The sequence below is a fragment of the Chelon labrosus genome, assembly GCF_963514085.1.
Source record: "Chelon labrosus genome assembly, chromosome: 3".
Taxonomy (NCBI): Eukaryota; Metazoa; Chordata; class Actinopteri; order Mugiliformes; family Mugilidae; genus Chelon; species Chelon labrosus.
The window spans coordinates 14593155-14612368 of NC_140339.1; the positions used below are offsets into that span (position 1 = coordinate 14593155).

The following is a 19214-nucleotide window of genomic DNA, read 5'->3' on the forward strand; positions in this document are numbered from 1 at the left end:
GCAGGTTCACATGGACCGCTTCCAACTTTCCTGCAGTCTGCAGGGCAAACAGAAGGTCTCTGCAGTGATCTGCTGCCATTTCCTTTACAACCCAACAATTAACTTCACCGGGTGACAAAACAAAGATTTTTCTCAATGCAATTTAAATAGGAAGAGATGTTCATTTTGTTAAAATAAATAAATAAATAAATAAAACACCCGCATGGGGCCCCCATGGGGATTCAAATGATATGTAATTGAAGTTTAATGGGTCTTGGTGGCAATAACAAGCAACAATGAATATTAATATTTTAAAAAGACAATTGCCCTCTGTTTGTGTTTATAATTCCTAGAGTTGGTACGCTGTAACATCTCAAAGGCTGGAAAAAGGCATCTGCTAGCTCTAGCGTGACCTGCTGACTGGGACCAGAAGCACACAAGTTTATGCAGACTCAGTGTCACAGTTCAGCCCCACTCAATGCAAAAACAGATGGTGCACTTAGGAGTAGAGGCGACACAGAGAGACACAGATAACTAAGACACCGCAGCAGCCTGACTTGCGGGGTCTTTTTAGGGCGGGCTGTAATTATTGAGGGAGAGTCAGCTGAGTTTCATGCTGTTAGTCAGCGTCGCTTGCCTCATGCTCGTATACATCCACACACTCATGCTGTTAGACGACTGCAGGCTGCTACTGTTAGCCACAGAGCAGCATTGCTGGAGAAACAGGATAATCTTTTATTGGTCTCAATTTGAGCCGTCAGTCACCTGTGAAGCACTTTGAATTGATTTCGTTCAAATAAAATACAAATCAGGTTTGATTGATCTTAAAACAAAAAAAGACAACAATCATTTGATTGGCCTGGCAGATCTTTGCCAAAGCATAATCAGCTCTCAGTTGAGAGAGTCCAGACCAACGCTCTGCCACAAATATTTTGTAGAAACATTTAGGCGTGCTTTCAGGCTAGTAATTGAATTTCAACAGCTTAAACATATCTGGAGAAATGTGAAAATCTACAGCTCCTAAAATCTGTATGTAAATATACAATAAGAAAGAGCTAAATGGCCTGAACAGTTCAAATACTGAGGCTAATGTGAGGCATAAATTGTTCAAATGTTTAAGAATATTGGAAAAACAGTGGCAAAAAAATATGCGTAGTTGGGGCAGATGGCTGAAATGGAAGGAAAAATGAATGGAAAATGTCAACTAGGTTATGGTAAAAGAATGTGAATTGTAATAACCTTCATTGTCAGTGTATAGTGAAAAACGGCACAATAAAATTTGCTTGTGCAGCCTCTAAAACAATAACCGCACTCATGCCCACAGAGACACATGAATACGTAAATACATCATCTGAGCATCTGAGGTGAAAAGGGAACCTCAAATTAAGAGCACACATTGCACATAGTTCTACATTGTTGTAATTTAAGACAAGACAAGAGAGAAAATATTCGTGGCGAAGAAATATACATCGGAAACATGGAGAAACAAACAGACGACCTGCGCTAAGGGAAAGAGACGACTATATATACACACATGGGTTGAGGGGTTGACGAGACACGGGTGAAACTAATGAGGGAGGAACACGCAAGGAGAAACCAATCAAACAATCAGAGAGGGAGAAACCAAACAGGATCACAACTGAGGAAACGAAACACAACATTGTGACAAAATAATTTTACAAAATAGACAAATGGACAAACATGGCTAAATGTAATAGATAAATGGTTTAAACACACAGCTAAATGTCACGCCTCAAGTGGTAGAAGTACAAATGAAAACTTGTAGTGGGAGTTTGACTAAAGGTTAGGAACCACTGCTCCAGATCGCTCTGTACTGTGTGTTAACTAAAGTTCAGAATCACTTGAATATTTATCTGTGGGGGACAGGGTGCAAAAAAGTTTTAAAGGGCCCTCCTTTTTTTTTTTTTTTTTTAAGAAAAAAGTATTTTATTCAGTATCCTCACCACCTACTTCCACCTTCAATGCAGTGAACTCAATTAAACTCTGCTAGTGACCCATTTCCCTAGCAATGAGCTCAGGGATGTATCTGACAAATGCAAGTTCATGCCTGCATGTGCCCCGAGGATTGTGGCTTCAAGGAACACTCCCTGAGATCAAAACTCTGAGGTAAGCATATTCGCATGCTAATTTCTCCGCGTACAAAGCTCAAAGAGAGTGGATGAGGCAGACCTTTGAGTGTTAAGCCCCCATTGTTTTTCATTACATTCTGCAGTGGCTGCAGTCAAAACTACGGGTTAATCGCTAAAATCAAGTGGTTAATACAAACACTCAGCATGCATACTGATGGTCCAAAAAGACAATAATTGGCACCAGTAGAATGTCTCCTTGTAGAATAAGTCGCAGGCTTCAAAGAGAATCTATTAGCAGATGAAGTGGTAATGATTTTAGGACACAAGTCCATTAAAAGCTAGAGATAGCTCATGGGTCTATGGAGTCTAGTTCTGCTCCTATCAGCCACAGCATGGAAAAACAAGAGCACTGGGCCACTGGGACATTCCTGTGAGCATTATCAGCGCTCCTTAACTATTCTAAACTGACATCAATTGCAGTGCCGACTTGATCCCAGCGGACCTTGTTAGCTCCATTTAATGGCAAAATGAGCCAACTTCTAAGTCCTGCTCTGGCACTGGGAGCTACGAGTGCCGGCTGCACTGTTGTATTAGATGGTGAATGTAAAAGATATCACACTAATTACTGGAGGGACGCAGGTTTTGGGAAGGCTAAATATTTGTACATTTGTTTGCACATGTAGCCAGTTTGTATTGGCAGTCATAGAAAGACATTTCCATATAGATGACGGTATTAAAATAAATGAATGTAATGAGCGGCATCTGGGCACGGACTACTGTGTTTTTAGACAGACTGTCTGAACAGTATGTCCTGTGACACGCGACTGCATCATTGTTAATTCAATTCTTACTGATCCACCTGCAATCATTTCTTTTGCAACGCTAGTTTTGATTATGTTCTGTAGAAAACCTGCTTCTCCCATTATAACCCTGTCTTACAATATTTTATTTAACGTCTGAAAGAGATGATGATGATGTAAATTTCAGTGATCTGGGGCTACAAGGACGAGTTACAGGAACACTAGTAGAAACAAAAAGATGTGGTGTATATTTTGTCATCTGTCAAAGTCTGCAAGAGTCCGCGCAAACGCCTCTACAAGACCAGGAGTTGACATGCTCCAGATAATTAAACAGGATGCTCATCTCGTGCACTGTAATGCACAAATGTTTCATGTTGTCACGTTATTCCACGCCACTGTGTTGTCTAAAGAAACACCATAAACAAACAAGCCCTTCTTCTGCTGTCAGGAGATCGTCATCGTGATTTGTAGCGTGAATGTGTGAAACGTGTACCAAGTACAGAAGCATGAGTCTGCAGCTGCACATCTTTTGTTTCCCTCCTCTGGCAGTAATTACACAAACACTGCCGACACACGTATGGGACGTACGCCTACTGTCTACATTATGCATACGTCCTTGTCTTCCAACAATCTCTAATGAGGAAAAGTCCAATCAAATGTAATTCATGTTTGTCCTCACTTTCTTTTTTAGGCTGCACTATTTTCTCTCTATACGTAGGAAGAATTCATGAAACCCAAGTTACATTTGTAAATGTCACTTCTCTGCTGGCTCAGCCAAACCCTTAGCCTGGTGTAGCCAGACTCAATTCTTATCAGAATATGAGTCTAGTAACAATAGATTATGAGGTGTGCATCAACCAATATAGAGAAAAAAGAAAAACATTTGAATTCAATAGTCCTACAACCAATCAGAGCTATTTTGTTGTAAACAAACTCCACGGTGCTCAGATGACGTGCACGACTGCTTCGCTGTACTTCCAGTACTGCATAGTCCCCACAAAAACTATATGATTGGCAGATCATTGCCGAGGCATAATCAGTTCCCCATGGTGCCACTCCAGGCCAACTTTCTGCCACAAAACATTTTTTGGGCAGATGACTTCGTCTGGCTTCCATGCTAGGACACCCCTAGGTTATTTGTCCTCCATCACTTCAGTTGCTGTCAGCTCTGTCAAACCGTGATCACTGGTTGACATTATACACTTTGCTACTGCTGTGCCTGCACAGACGTGGTACTCCGATGCCGGAGGTTTACCTGGCGCTGATTAGCTTAATCAGTGTGTGGACGTATCTGGCAAGAGCTTGAATTGAACAGATGTTCATTAATATGTGAAAGTCCTGCACTATAGCGACATATATGGATATAGCAGCAATATACAATAGAGAACTGAAATCCACTGAACTTATTTAATCATGATGATTTCTCTGAACTAAACAGTGATGTATAAGACAAATGGACAAATTATTGTTTTAATACAATGGCTTGTTTAAGGACCTGCATACATCACACACTGAGATCCTATTTTGTGTCCTCGCTGCTCAAAATATCTTTTGGACTTAACGTCCTGTGGCTGCTTGACCTGCAGCACTAAGAAACATCTGCATTCAAATTCTTGTTAGAGAAATATTCTACATTTTAGCTCCTATCAAACCAAACCCAAACATTAAACACCATTTTAAAGACTACGTGGGTGAGAAGAGGTAACGGAGGTGATCCTAAGCGAACAGAACTACTGGACATTAGATGAGGTTAGAGAGACGGGCTCCGACCAGACCGACACAGTTTGGATTTACTGAGGACGGCCGGTCTGCTGTAGTGCTGCAAAGCAGAGCCACATGGACACCCTGTGTGTGTGTGGACAGCAGTGTCGTTCCCACCAACCCTTCCCTGTAACCATGGTAACTGGACACAACAGAGGCGTTGAGCAAAATGTCTGTAGTTTCTGCTCACTAAAACAGGAGCTAAGCTAAATGACAACTCTGCACATTCGTCGCTGTGGTCTCCTGCTGTTGAAATGTAGCTTAAGATGGAAATTCTTGAAAATATAATGAAGATCAGTGCTGGCCTTTGAGAGGCTGGTTGACATTTTCCTCCCAACTTACCAATCAGATCAGGACAAAAGTCCCGGAGGCTGGAGCACCTGCACTTTGTCAGCTTTAGTATGAAAGATGCAGCCACCAATGAAGCAGCTTTAAAATAAAAATGGATCAGGAAGTTTACCTTCATAAAGGGAAGGAAAGGACTGTTTATGTTATGTTATTCATGTAGAGGAAACTACGCAGGAAGAATAGAAATGGAAACATTAGCACTGTATACCGTCTTGCTGGTTAAAAGAGCAGCAGAGGTTTATTTCCTGCCTCCGCTGGCTGGTGAAACCTGTGGGGAGTTGGGGTGACAGGCAAACATGTTGATCACAGCTCAATAAGCAGCGCTGAGGTCATCAAGAGCTTCTTTAAATGAGACAGGCCGACCGTTACCCCGGCAACAGGCTGCATCGATGAGCAAACAGGAGATCCCCAGACAATGTGAACGTGGACACGTCCGTGTGTCTCCACATTTTCATGTTCCTGTGTGTCTTAGATTTGTGGGGGCAGCTCTCGGTCCAGTTTTCTCTACCGTCCTATACATTCAGCTGATGAATCCTGAGTAGCTTTTTCTGTTTTTATGAAAAAGTAGAAAGTGCCAAGCAATTGGTTTGTTTCAAATACCATATTTTATCCTGTAAAAAGTACCAAGACTCTACTGATAACAGAAGTATGTCCTTCAGATTCCTTATGTTCGCTCAAAGCTGGTCAAGAGACGCTGAAGCCGCGTTAGACTGGCTAAATAAAACCAGAACAACTCTGAGACACATAAAGGCATCTGAAATACTTATGAAATTCAGTCGTGATTTTATATTTCAATGGGTCTCGGCCTTGTCTGCATTTGTGAAGCAAGAACACTAGAACAGTATCACCCACCGTATCATTCAGACGAGCCCTGAAAACACTGTTCCCATGTGTGGCGAGGATAAGGTGAAAACAAAAAGAAATTAAACCGATAACCAAATTAGAGAAAGAAACCGACAACGCCACCCTGGGAATTTCGCCCAGAGAATTAGTCTGGAAAGCACACAGGTAAGTTTACTCAGTAAGGCATGAGACGTGGTTCAGGTACTTATAGAAAACCGTACAACTTTATTGTTAAAGGACTTATTTAAAATATTTCAGTTTCATTCATACCAAAGGAAATCAAAATAAGGAAATCAAACAAAAAGGGGCTGGAGCTGAGGGTATGGACAGGGGCTTGGTGCAGGGGGGGAATCAACAAAAGGAAAAACGCAACTCAAAAACACCCGAAATTCGTGACACACACTCAGTGAAGTGAAGCCCGCTTCCCCAGACACAGCAGACAGGGATACCACCACCGCCACCACCAGTCTCCAGCAACTAAAAAGAGAAATAAACAGATTAATAAACCAATCACAAAACAAAAAGGGCAAATAATCTTAACCAATATCAACAGAACCTACTTTAAGAAATGGAAAATAAACTAAAGAAAACAAAACCACTTTAAATAAGTAATCAATTCAAAATAACCAAATAACCCAACACTTAAACACACACGCACACATGGGGGCCAGGCCCTAGTTAAAACACCCAGGCTTGAGTTGGACGAAGTTGTTCTGGGGCGTGGGCCGCAGACGTCAGGCCGCGGTGACCGCCAGGTGAGGCCGAGCAGAGCGGAGCAGCCACGCAATCAAGCAGCGTGGAGACCGTCCCGCACAAGCAGCGTCGAGACCAAGCACAGTAAAACAATTAAAAGTCCCGGCAGAACAGAGCAAAGCAGCAGAGTCTCAAAAGTTTAGCACAGGACAAAGCAGCAGCGTCCCCAATCAGCTGATCGCACGTTACACCTAATAACAAAAAAACATACCATTAGCGTCCCTACGTTTAACGGTAATTATGGTGGTTGATTGCTAACACACATACCCGTTTGATGATACACCCATTCGCACAGGAGGAGGGAGGGAGAAGAAGACCGGCACTACTGGCATTTACCTGTGACCACACTAGCGTTAGCCCTCAGACAGCATCAACACTGACGAGAAAGGGAGGACACTTACCACGTACAAACCACGCCGCACATACGGGGCACACGGAGCAGCTGCCCTACAAATGAAGACAAACGCCGTGAGCACAGAAAGGGACCGAGCGACCAGTGTGGTGAAGCAGCGGGCAACCATACCTGTCGGGCCTACCTATGAGCCGGAAGTGACGCACCAGTGACGACAGAGGCGCAAGAGGAATAGCCAGTGAAGGGTGGCGGCTTTTATACTGGCCCCCCAGTGGCACTAAATGCACATAGCAGCACTAAATGACAGCTAGCATATGTCTGCTGCTACACATGCAAACTCAAATAATGCTCACTTCCGTTCGCCGCTTTTTTTTAAAGCGGCACTCAATCTCTCTCTTGTCACGAAAAATGAAGGCAGTTGTAAAATGTGGAAGGAAAGAAGTAGTTCTGACCAAAAGAATTACATCCTTGATATTTGTTGTATCACAATGTGACTAAAGTCTATTATTTGCCGTCTCCCACCCGGTACTTATTACAGCATCAAATGGGCTAACCTCTGAGTTACACAATGAGATCTCATTCACCGTGTTTCATCTGCTCTTCCTAAAAAATACTGCACATTCCCTCAGAGAGATCTCCATGCACTCCAACAGCTGCTATAAGAACCGGAAAACTACATCAAACACTGAAAAAGGAGATTGTAAAACTCACCAGCACTCAGTTCGCTGTGACCCCTTGACTCTCCCTTTGCCTCCTCTCCCAGGCCGTGACATTCATGACAGATCCAAATCACGGTGTACAGATTCCCATTTTTACAACTCGTGAGCATTCATGCCCGTGGACAACTCAGGATGGCAGCTGTCAGTCTTCTGGTGCTGCTGCCTTTCTCTAATTACTGGAGATTCCAGCTGTTTAAATCAGTGAAGACTAACCAGACACAACGCGCACATGTGTGTTTTCATTTCTTCAAAGCTCACCACCACCACACAAGCAGCTGCACTCACCTTCCCTCACTCTCTTCCTGGTTCCAGTCACCTGACTCTGACACCCACCCCACCTGTTCCCAGTTCCACCTTGACTGAAGTCTTTGTCAGTTTGTGTCGTTTTGGTTATTGCTGTTTTTCTGCTCGGGTTGCTCATGTTTTGTACTTGGTAAGGCTGAATGAAGCGCTGTGCTGTTCCTGCTCCTACAGGCTGGATATGTGGGAGTGAGAATATGTTGTGCTTGTTTAAAATATCAGAATTTAATTACATTTAACAAAGTCTGTGAAAGTTCTCAGTTGTCCAGGGGCCTCATGTACGAACGTTGCGTAAGTACAAAAATGTTACGTAAGTACTCATTTACGTAAAAGTTCAGATGTATCAACAGTGAAAGGTCCATAACTTACGTACATTCCTACGGCAACTATTTGGCTGGCGTAAGTAGGATTCTACAGATGTCGATCCTTTGGCGACACTTAGAGGTGATGCCGGGAAACTGTCATCAATGTGAAAACTATTACTCCGACCGATCGGGACTGTGCCGGTCGACCCTGAGCAGAGCCATGCCAGCCGTGTGGGACGGAGTTATCCTCATGTCAGCCAGGTATATCAGATACCCACAATGTATCTGAACAGGTCAACATTAAAGAGCAATCTGCAGCCAGAGACGGTTTTCTGACTGTAATCACAGCTATCAACTGCACACACATTGATATAAAAGCGCCATCGCGAATTTGTAAATGTCAACTGGAAGATCATACGTGATGCGCAAATGTAAACATTGTGGCAGCGTGTCAAAGAGCACATTTTACGCATCTCCACTCCAGTCAGTGGCGTCTCTTCTCTTTCTGTGAAGTTCTTCTTCTTTCCCGTCTTACTCATTCTTATGTTTTCGTTTTCTGATCGCGCAGAGAGGGGAATCTCAGGTGCAGGGTCAATTTAAATATGATTTCCATATTTAAAATGGGCGTGGACCGGGATTTGCATATTTAAAAGGGGCGTGGACAGGGAGGGGTCCGGTACGCTCGATCGGGATGTACAAAGGAAATGTGCTTATAAATGCATGTAGATCTGAGCTTACGTCACGATTTAAGTGGAAATCTACGCAACTGTTAGTACATGAGGCCCCAGGTCACTCCACTTGTCCTCCGGAGGTTGGTGGGGGGCGGGGTACACCCTGGACTGGTCGGCAGTCTATCGCAGGGCTAACACAGAGAGACAGACAACTATTCACACTTCTCACACCTACGTCCAATTTAGAATCACCAATTAAACTAACAAGCATGTCTTTGGACGGTGGGAGGAAGCCACCCAGACACAGGGAGAACAGTCGGCCAGAACCTTGAACCCATAACCTTCTTGCTGTGAAGCATTAGTGCTAACCACCACACTACTGTGCCGCCCCATCCAGGTCATCGTGTATCCAAAACCTCTAAAAATAAAGGCAACTGGACTTGTCATCCATCTTCCATCTTCAACTCTATAAGTCCAGTTGTCGTTCTTTACGGTTTTTGGATACATTTAACAACAGACTTTGTCATTATTTTGGTTCTGTGCAGTACCAAGCTGGATATTAGACCACTAAAAATCACAATAAATGTAGGAAATTGGAAATTATCATAACTTTAAGAGGACGTGCAGCACAAGCTGTAAACATTTAGAGCGCTGAGGGGAAATGCTGTTTAAATTTAATAAACAATGTGGTCTGGTAGTTGGTCTGTGGGGAACTGATAATCCTGCGGCAGATCTACCGGACCAATCGAATCATTTGTGATGGTCGTTTTGTGGGGATGGACAGAAGAGTAACTGCAGAGTTACTGGTAGTAGTTACAGCTATCAGTGTGATTTTTGGATTACTTGGAACACTTTGGCCGTCTTCACCTCCATTCCTTTACAACTCACTGGATGTCTTTAATTCAGGAGTTTCATCGCCTTACTGCAGACTGGGCGATTCAGTCAATGGAAGTGAGAGCAGAGGAGCATTACATGACATTTCACTCACTAAACCGCTGCGATACTAAACTTCAGAAAGAAGTGCAAGTTATGAACATAATGCTGGTTCAGTGTGAGCAGTATTTGAGCTTCAAGGAGATCCCTTGAATTCCGGTCTGCGCAAAGTGACTACAGTACGGTGTTTACGTGTGGCGGTAGCTTCCTGAACACTGTGTGTGTGTATGTGTGGGTGTATGCGTGTGTGTATTCGTGTGCGCATCAAGGCAGGGTCACCGAGGAGTAATAGGATTGCTCGGCCCCGCTCCTTCTCTGGACACCCTGGCAAAGACAGGACTCCTAAATCATCCTCACATCTCTGAGCAAGATGGAGGACCTGGCATCGCTTCTCCCCGCCCTCTATCCCTCCTGCAGCCGCAAACCGCTCTCCCCACTGCGGTGCATATACCGCTCCCAGCCGCGATTTCCCTCGAACCTCCAGGAGGGCCGGAATAATATCTACTCAGCATTCTGCAAATATCCACTGGGAGAGTGTACTCCAGTTCATAGCAGCTGTGCCACATTTACTGTTTACTGGCTCGGCTGCTGATCTTCAACTTCTGCCGGTTGTTGTTGAACTTTTCATGTTATGACTCCTAAGAAGGAAGAAGCAGTGCGTTAGGTGAAGGAGCTTACTCAGCTGCTATTATTCATTATTCATGTTCTGTGCTCTCCGGTTCAGGGTCATGAAGAGACCAGAGACACTTACATCTGATGTCTGCACGGCAGCGTTTGCAGGTAAAAGTTTCAAACTGTGTAGTTTTTTTTTTATTCAAGACATCAGGAGATTGCCGACAAAAAGTTCAGAAAGTCATATTTGAACACAGCTTACTGTGTGATTATCTAATCCCAAAATGCCAGGATATAAACTGAGTCAAATTTGCTATACCTCTGCCTGAAGAAATTAATAAAGTTTGGCTTCAGTCTCACTTTTTCATCGGCCTGCTGGTTTCCAGACAGTTAACAGCGATTAAGGCATTTATTGAGAGTGCAAACTGAGTGTTACCAGACTCAGACCAGTCCATGCTGAACCCTGTCCACTGCCTACAATGGACACATGAGCATCTGAACTGGACCAAGGAGCATTGGAAGAAGGCTTCCTGATCTCATGAAATACCTGCAGAACAAATGATAGTCTGATTTATTGTGGGAGCTAAAGGGCGGCGTGATGCTCTGGGTAACTCTGAGTCCTGGCCTTCATGTGGCCTTGACACATATCCACAGACTGTATATAAGAGCATGTACCATCCACCTAAGCATGTCTTCATAGCAACAGTATTCCTTGATGGCAGTGGCCTATTTTTAATTTAATGTGCTACACTGCAAGAAAAATTCTCAGTTATGTTTTGAGGAACAGTGATTTGAAGGTGTTGACGAGGCCAGTGTATTCCCCAGATCAAGCATCTGTAAAACCATTGAACAAAAAAAAAGTCTGATTCCTTAGGAGGTGAGGCCTCCTGGAGCAGCATAGCCAAGGACAACACAATATCTACGTCAATCAGCCACAACATTATGACCACTGACAGGAGAAGTGAATAACATTGACCATCTTGTGACGATTCAACGTTCTGCTGGGAAACTTTTGGACCTGGCTTTCGTGTAGATGTTACTTATTACCCACCTAGACCAGACCAGGCACCCCCACCCCATAGCAATGACATTTCTTGATGGCAGCAGCCATCCCCAGCAGGATGCAGCCTGACACAGACACAAAAACAGTTTAGGAGCAACTCAAAAAAACATAAAAAAAAGAACAAGGTGTTGACCTGGCTTTCAAATTCACTAGATCCCAAACTGATCAAGTATCTGTGGGATGATCTACGCCCCTCCCCTCAACCCATAGGACCCAAAGGCTCCCACTAACAACATTACGTTGCCAGACACCAGAGGACACTCTCAGAAGGCCCATGTCCATTCTCTCATGAGTCACAACTGTTTTTGGAGGCACAAGGGAGACCTACACAATATTAGGAAGATGATCATAATGTTGTGCCTGATCGGTGTATGTGTTTAATGTATATCTGCCGCCTGTAATCCAGAAAACATTTCTACTACAGACCACCTTTAGAAGAGGACACCTCCAGATTGTATTAAGACTGTCAGAACGGATTAAAGTTTGTAGAGTCAGTTGGTGGAGACCAAAACAAAACCAAAAGTATTAGAGACGTAAATACATTAAATGGCATTGATCAGGGGACCAGAGACACGAGTCCAAACCAAGGCTCATGTTGCTCCTCCTAGAACAGCTACAGTTTAATATAATAAGGGTCACATCAGGGTTTGCAGCTTTATTTATGCAGCCTGCAACTGATTGCAACAGGTTTGTATTTTTATAATTTTTACGTTGCGCCAGTTCTACGTATAAAAGAAATGTCTGAACATCTCCAGCTGTTTCTTTCATGTTTTGAAGAGTGATCTGAGCTGGTGATGGTCCTAATAGCCTTTTTTTCCCCTCTTGAATCAAAGCTGAGCGAGTGGAACGAGCTGCAGGGATCATCTCTAAGTGAAATTGAAGCCTTTTCTATAATAGATCAGTCTATTGGAAAGTGCTGATGCTTTGATTAGGTTTTTATTTATTTATTTAGCTCAGTTCAAAGCTGCTTTCAAACTATCAATTAGCCAGATTTAGACAGTTATCACAAGACAATAATTAGCTCAACAATGCCAGATTAATCTTATCTGTGGCAGACAACGCAGGGAAAAAAAAAAAAATAAAATCTGAAAATGTTCCACGAAGTCTCAGCTGTTCGTCATTATTCAGTGGAGCCTTACAGACTTATCTGCAAGAGTAGACACCCCCCACCCACCCATCCCAGCCCATCTTTGTCTAAGATATGAATTTTAATTTTCAATATTTATGTAGACGTGCCCTCTTTACCCCTCTAACCCCTCTTTTTCTCTCTCTAGTTCGCTTTCACTTCCCGCTCTGCAACACGAGGCCCCAAGTGCCCCGATATTCCTTGTTACCATGACAACCACAAGCGGAAGAGGCTATCTAGTTTTCTGTCATTGCATCTCCACCAACAGACTCTCTGGGTAATCTGAAAAAGAAAAAAAAAGAGAGAAAGATAGGAGAACTTCTACAGTGTTTTGGTCCGACAAACAAAATTTAGACTGCACCTTATCAAGCTACCGACTCTGGTCTTATCAGCTTGTGTTTTGTCTCTGGAGTTTATATGTGGAATGAGCAGAATGGAGAAATATTAAGAAAGATTTCACGGTGATGAACCTGGCGTCACGTACAAGATCCTGCAGTTAAGAGGAGAGGAGAGGAGAGGAGAGGAGGGAGGGGGGGGGATACAACAACAAAACCTCCACAGCTGAGGTTTCCAGAGGCAGAATACAGCAGCACGGAGAGCAGGGGAGAGATGAGGCAGCTGGCTCTTTATTTATCAGGAGAAACCAGCGCCACTGTGTGCCGCCGCCGCTGTCAATCCATCAAGATCCTTGTCAGCTTTTCCCTCTGGCCACGGTGCTCAAACTGCAGCTTCAAAACCGATGGAAAGCGAAAAATCAAAGCATTAACAGAGTTTAGTGATAGCAATTTAATTGCTTCTGAAACGGAAAAGTGGATTAATGAGAACAATTGGTTTTATTGTGATAAAGCGGCCAAAACAAAATGCTGTTTAATTTCTGAAGCGTGGCCCAGAATACCAGATCAGAGCAGAGGGAAGAGGAGCAGCTCAGAATGAAACCGCACAGAATCCTGGATTAGCTGCACCTTCATGTTCAGTGTTTTATTTTTTATAAAGCAGATAGTGTCGGTTCTAATTTAACATGGGTTGACAAAAAACAATCACACTGAGTGACAAGGTGCCTGAGCCCAGCTTCCAGAACAATAGAGACTTTGTGTTTGCGCTGGTGTCCAGATGTGCAACGCTGACATGATTGATTAGGAGACAAATATGATGGTCAACCGTCCGGCTGTTTAATTATTGACATGGAGACGGCGAGCTCTTCTGCAAACTGAGTAGCTACAGAAATATAACTCCAGCTTGGTGGTTATGTTTTGTCTGACCAGAGCATTTAGTCTTTCCCATGCGTGATGAATGTTAGTTGACTATTTATTAAAGCAATGTGTTGGAATGAGCTGCAGGCTTCGTCTCTTAAGTGAAATTGAAGCCTTTCTCCACAATAGATCAGCCTATCGGAGAGTGCTGATGCTTTGATTAGTTTGGCTGTTTTCAGCTCATTTCAACGCTGCCTTCATCTCATCAATTAAACAGATTAAGAGTCAAATCAAGACACTGATTGGCTCAACAACGTCGAATTTATCTTATCCCGGGCAGATGATTAATCTGGGAGCGTTCCATGGATCCTCAGCTGTTTGTCATTATTCACTCAAGCCTTTATCTGCAAAAATACACAGATCAGGCACAACATTATGACCACCTTCCTAATATTGTGTACTGTAGGTCTCCCTTGTGTCTTCAAAACAGTTGTGACTCATCAGAGAATGGACATGGGCCTTCTGAGGGTGTCCTGGATGTTGGTAGTGGGGGGAGGGGGGGGGGGGGGGCTTTGGGTCCTATGGGTTGAGGGGAGGGGCCACTGTGGATCCTCCCACAGATACTTGATCAGTTTGGGATCTGGTGAATCTGGAGGCCACTGTTTTTGTGTGTGTGCCTGTGTCAGGCTGCATCCTGCTGGCGATGGCAGCTGCCATCAAGGAGTGTCATTGCTATGGGGTGGGGGTGCCTGGTCTGGTCTAGGTGGGTGGTACATGTCTAAGTAACATCCACACGAATGCCAGGTCCAAACGTTTCCCAGCGGAACATTGTACTGTCACAAGATGGTCAATGATCACTTCTCCTGTCACTGGTCACAATGTTGTGGCTGATCGGTGTATGACGGCTTTATGTCCTTCTTCCTGTAACAGCTGTTGGAATTTCAAATATGGAATAAGTGAAGGACCAACTCAGGTATGGTGTTTAATTACAACAGTGAATAGTATTAAGCACAAACAAATTTATAACCCCTAAAGGTTTTCATTTCAGTTCTGGGGCATAAAAGTGCTCTACTTGGAATAATAATTGGCAACTGACATCTTTTTGCCGTTTTCTCATTGAACTAAATCAAGTCTTTAATATACAAATAATGCAAATAAATATTGTTTACTGCAGACCAAAGTGAAGTAATTATCAAACCACAAACTCACAATGTACATTATGATTTTTTTTTTTATTATGAGAGAAATATGCTTTTACATTGTTCTTCACCCCGAGGGTGAGAATAAAACATAAATAAAACATTCTTACAAAATGCTGCAATAGATCACAAACAATTCATTTTTTTTTTTTTACATTTGATTTGTTTATACATAAATCATATTTACACATTTGCCCTTTTTTTACATTGTCGAGAATGAAACAATGTGTACCATTTGTATAGTACAAACATTTCCTTCGTTTCAAAGCAGAGGTATAAAAGCTCTCCTCTCTCTCCTGAGAAGACGCTGCGTTCTACTCTAGTGCATTTTATCATTAAGATTTAAGGCTACGCAGGGTTGGCCTGATGGACACACTCGTCTCATGGACAGGCTTATCATCATTGGGGAGGGAGTTCATTTTCCTGACTGCTGATTGTCCCTCACAGAGACGGCTTCATGGTTCTGCCCGGTCGCTCCCTCCAACCTTTTCTACCCCCCACCCCCCCACCCACACATTAAAGCTGCTGCTGGCTGCTTCCACGAATTACAATCTCTGACAACTTATTTGTTTCTGCAGTCAATTACAAATACCATGGAGAAAATGTCAGAGTGTGAGAGCCGACGCTCATCACATTATCTCTTTACGGCAACGACCTGCTGAGAAAAATATTTCAATTCGTCACAGCAGAATAATAATAATAAAAAAAAAGTTTCATACTGGTTGTTGTTAACGTGGATGTGTGAGGGGATGGAGTTGATTTAGTTACAGGTGCAGTGCTCCCTAGTGGTCAAAACACACCTAAAGCAATAGAGAGAGAAAAGAGGCTCATTCCTCTCAGTTTCTTTGACAGGATTACACCAAAGCCATAAACAAAAGACATGAAGCAACTAATTGGCAGCCCGCGTAAGCCTCTTACAAGACACACTATAATAAACCGGCCTGGACATGAAGTCGAATCCTCAACACAGACGGTGAGTTCACAAACAAGCACTTAAACATGAGACAAAAGAGGCAGCAAAGGAAGCAGTTCAGTGACGCTGCTCTGTCATTCATGTGAAAAAGATCCTCTATTTTATTTTATTTTATTTTTTTTTACTTTTCCTCCTTCCTACCTGTCCAGCAGGTAGCTGTGTGGTTAACAACGTGGGTTTAGTGGGTCTAAAACACAGGCTTCGACGTGAGGACGGGTCACCTTGGAAACACTCCATAAAAGCTACCAGCCCTTTAAACTTTTAACACAAAACTTAATGGAACTGCAGCAGCTTTTGTGTTCGTGAACACAATCATTATCTCTCTTTGGATCATTGTTGCCCTCCATTAAAAGATTCCACAGAATACAAACATCTCTTTGATTGATATCTTACACTGACAAAAAAAAGAAAGAAAAAAAGAAAAGCGTATCAACATTTCAGGACCAAAGTGCTTAACAACACTGACGAGTGTTGATTAATGTGAAATGATTAGACTCAGGCGGTACCTGCTGGGCAGGTTTAGTCATTAAACACGGACACATAACATGTTTTCAGTTAATGTCCTTCCTCATTTTCTCTAACCAGCTGCATTGTCCCTAAATTAACAGCCTCCATTTCCTAAAACCATCAGCCGCGTGCGTCCACGGAGTCCATTATCAGAAACTGAAAGAGGGAGAAAGACAAAGCCGAACTCTTCAACAGACAGAAGCCATTAGTATGCTACCTGCGGTTACGTACAATTAAAAAACGGAGGAAAGCCCCGCTCATCTGCACTCAGATGAAAGATGAGGGCTGCGTAAAAGCCCATTGACAGGCAGATAAAGCGAGGATCAAGCTAATATCCATCCAAGGCTCCGACCACACTAAAGGATATGAATTGAGCCATTAGACACGGGGAGATATGTCTCAGTTCTTTCATTATCGAGTCTGAAAAATACACACGCACATCTGAAGAGTTTCACTCCAAAATGGAGACATCCATAATTCAAATAAATTAAATCCTCATCAAGCAACGTGATTGATGGCATAAAGTCATCATCCAGGATTACTTAACTTATCATGCGCCCATTTCATTTTGCTTACAAACTGGAGACAAAATTAGTGAATGCAATCACATCTGCTGTGCAAGCAGTGAGGACACCAATGTCAGGCTTTGATTTTCCTTCATTGTGGATCTATACAGAAGCATATCGGAGTGAAACACCGGACCCAGCGCCGATCTGTTTTCATTAAGAGCGGTAAACTTCCCTCCGTTACAGTCTTCGATTGACGGTCAAATAACACGATTAGGAGTTTCCAGAGCCACCTGGAGCCGCTGCTGACATTCATATCTGTTCCTGGCTGGCATTTGGACGTGGCTCGTATTTGTGTGGCTGAAGTCACAAAGAGAAGGCCCTGTTTCTGTATATTAACATAACAGCCTGCTGGTGTGAGACTTAATGCCAAAATGGACTGTTGGAAAGAGGCGGCTGGATGGGGCCATGACAGACACGGAGCTCGAGCGGCAGCGAAGCCTCTGACATTCTTGGTAGAGAGAGGCCGAGAGGCAATTCACTGTGAAATGCTTTCAGTGCGATACTGAGCTGTCACAAATGCATGATTCTTCAAAATGAAGAAACTCTATAACCATTTCTTTGGAAAAAGGAAGGACAGTTTTTGGACAGAAAATACCCCAGATTGCACAGATGCTCTCTATTTTTACTGTATGTACGCCACATGTAAGGGTGGACGCTTACATGCACACCGTGACAGAAAATATACTTTCCAAAAACTAAAAGCAGTGGTATCTGACTTCATTATTTTCAGCTTCTTCTTTGCACGTGCTGTTAAACTGCTCTATGTTATTATATGGAATTAACAAAATGTCTTTTCATGATGATTCAAAGGCGCCACAAAGCCTGTTTGTAGATGAACGCGCCTCTTCTTGGCAGAAACATGATCCTCCGCGTGTGAGAGAGGCGTCGTGGATTCACGGTGACGAAGAGGACGAGGGGAGCCGCTGCTCTCAGCAGAAGAAGATCTCGCCGTCCAGAGCGGGATCTGGGAGTTGCTGGGGGTCTGGAAGGAGGCGGAGAGAGGAGTCAGCAACGGGGTTTGGACTGCTGATGTGTCGTGAGGTGTGCGTGGGGAGCAGCATTACAGTTCCCCAGGAAAGCTGCCTCAGTGAGCAGCTTAATGTGCAGCGGGTTAGCTCACTGCTCGTATCAGAGCCATCAGTTAATACCCACTAATGTATTTGTGTTTTTGTGTCTCCATGCTTTTAACATCAAATGCATTCCATAATGCATATTCTACTGCGTTGCTGTTGTGTAAACAAAGGGAGGCTTTTTAAATACAGCTCTAAAACAAAGCATACACACAGCTGTATGATGTGACTTCATTTTATAAACTCGTGCTCAGGCTCCAAGGCTGTTTAAGCTCTTCTGAAATGTAGGACAGCTGAATAATTTACTTCTCTGACTAATTTAATATTGCAGCACATTTAAGTGTCTGAGACCAATAAGACATCATCAGAAGGTTTCAGCATGTAAAAGAAGAATTCAGGTTTTTTTTGTTGATGCTCACTATTCTCCCATAAAACAATGCAGAGTACATAAATAAGAGAAACACATCAGATCAAGCCAGTGCCATTTAGTGGCAAAAGAAACAGGCTCAAAATTGTTCAAGTCTGTAGTCATCCCTTCTCTTCTTCATACTGGACATTCATAGATCCTCTCCTCACGCTTTTTCCTTCCCCCGATGAAAGATAAAATCCACAGTCCTTGTTTTGTGCAAAAATCTATTCCAACATTTGCCAGAAGCTTATGTGAGGATTCAGAGGTCTGGGTTTGTCAAATCAAGAGGGTATCTCCTAAAATAACAAGCTTTTTTTTTTTTCTTTTTCTCTCTCCTGTATAGGATCTTCTCTGCCTCCTTAAACAGCGTCTTCATTCTGAGCTGCAGAGGAGGGAACGTAACACAAAGAGTGTGTTGTGCACTAAAATTGGAAGAACTCTGTAAGACTCTTCTTTTGTCAGTCTAACTCAGATTTGCTGAGTTTCACGTTAGCGTCACATAATCCTTGGAATATATTTTTTACAACAAAGACCGTAGATTTTTGTCACTTACAGTGTGTTGAAAGCACATGAAGATCAGAATTGTTAGCCTGCCCCTTTAAGATTTAATACAACAGTTTCTTCATTACTGAGATCAGAAGT

The 19214-nt window shown here is 43.1% G+C and overlaps 1 protein-coding gene across 5 annotated transcripts in view; it reads right to left on the bottom strand.

Annotated features, from left to right (window-relative positions):
- Positions 1-15559: 15559 nt before the first annotated feature.
- The window catches only part of akap13 (A-kinase anchoring protein 13), a 100061-nt gene continuing 96406 nt past the window's right edge, over positions 15560-19214 (bottom strand). For all 5 annotated transcript variants that reach the window (XM_084541950.1, XM_084541952.1, XM_084541951.1 and 2 more), the window contains one exon: positions 15560-18075. In XM_084541950.1, coding sequence (XP_084398076.1) covers positions 18023-18075 — 53 coding nt within the window. In that variant the 3' untranslated portion in view covers positions 15560-18022. The remainder of the gene's footprint in view (positions 18076-19214) is intronic.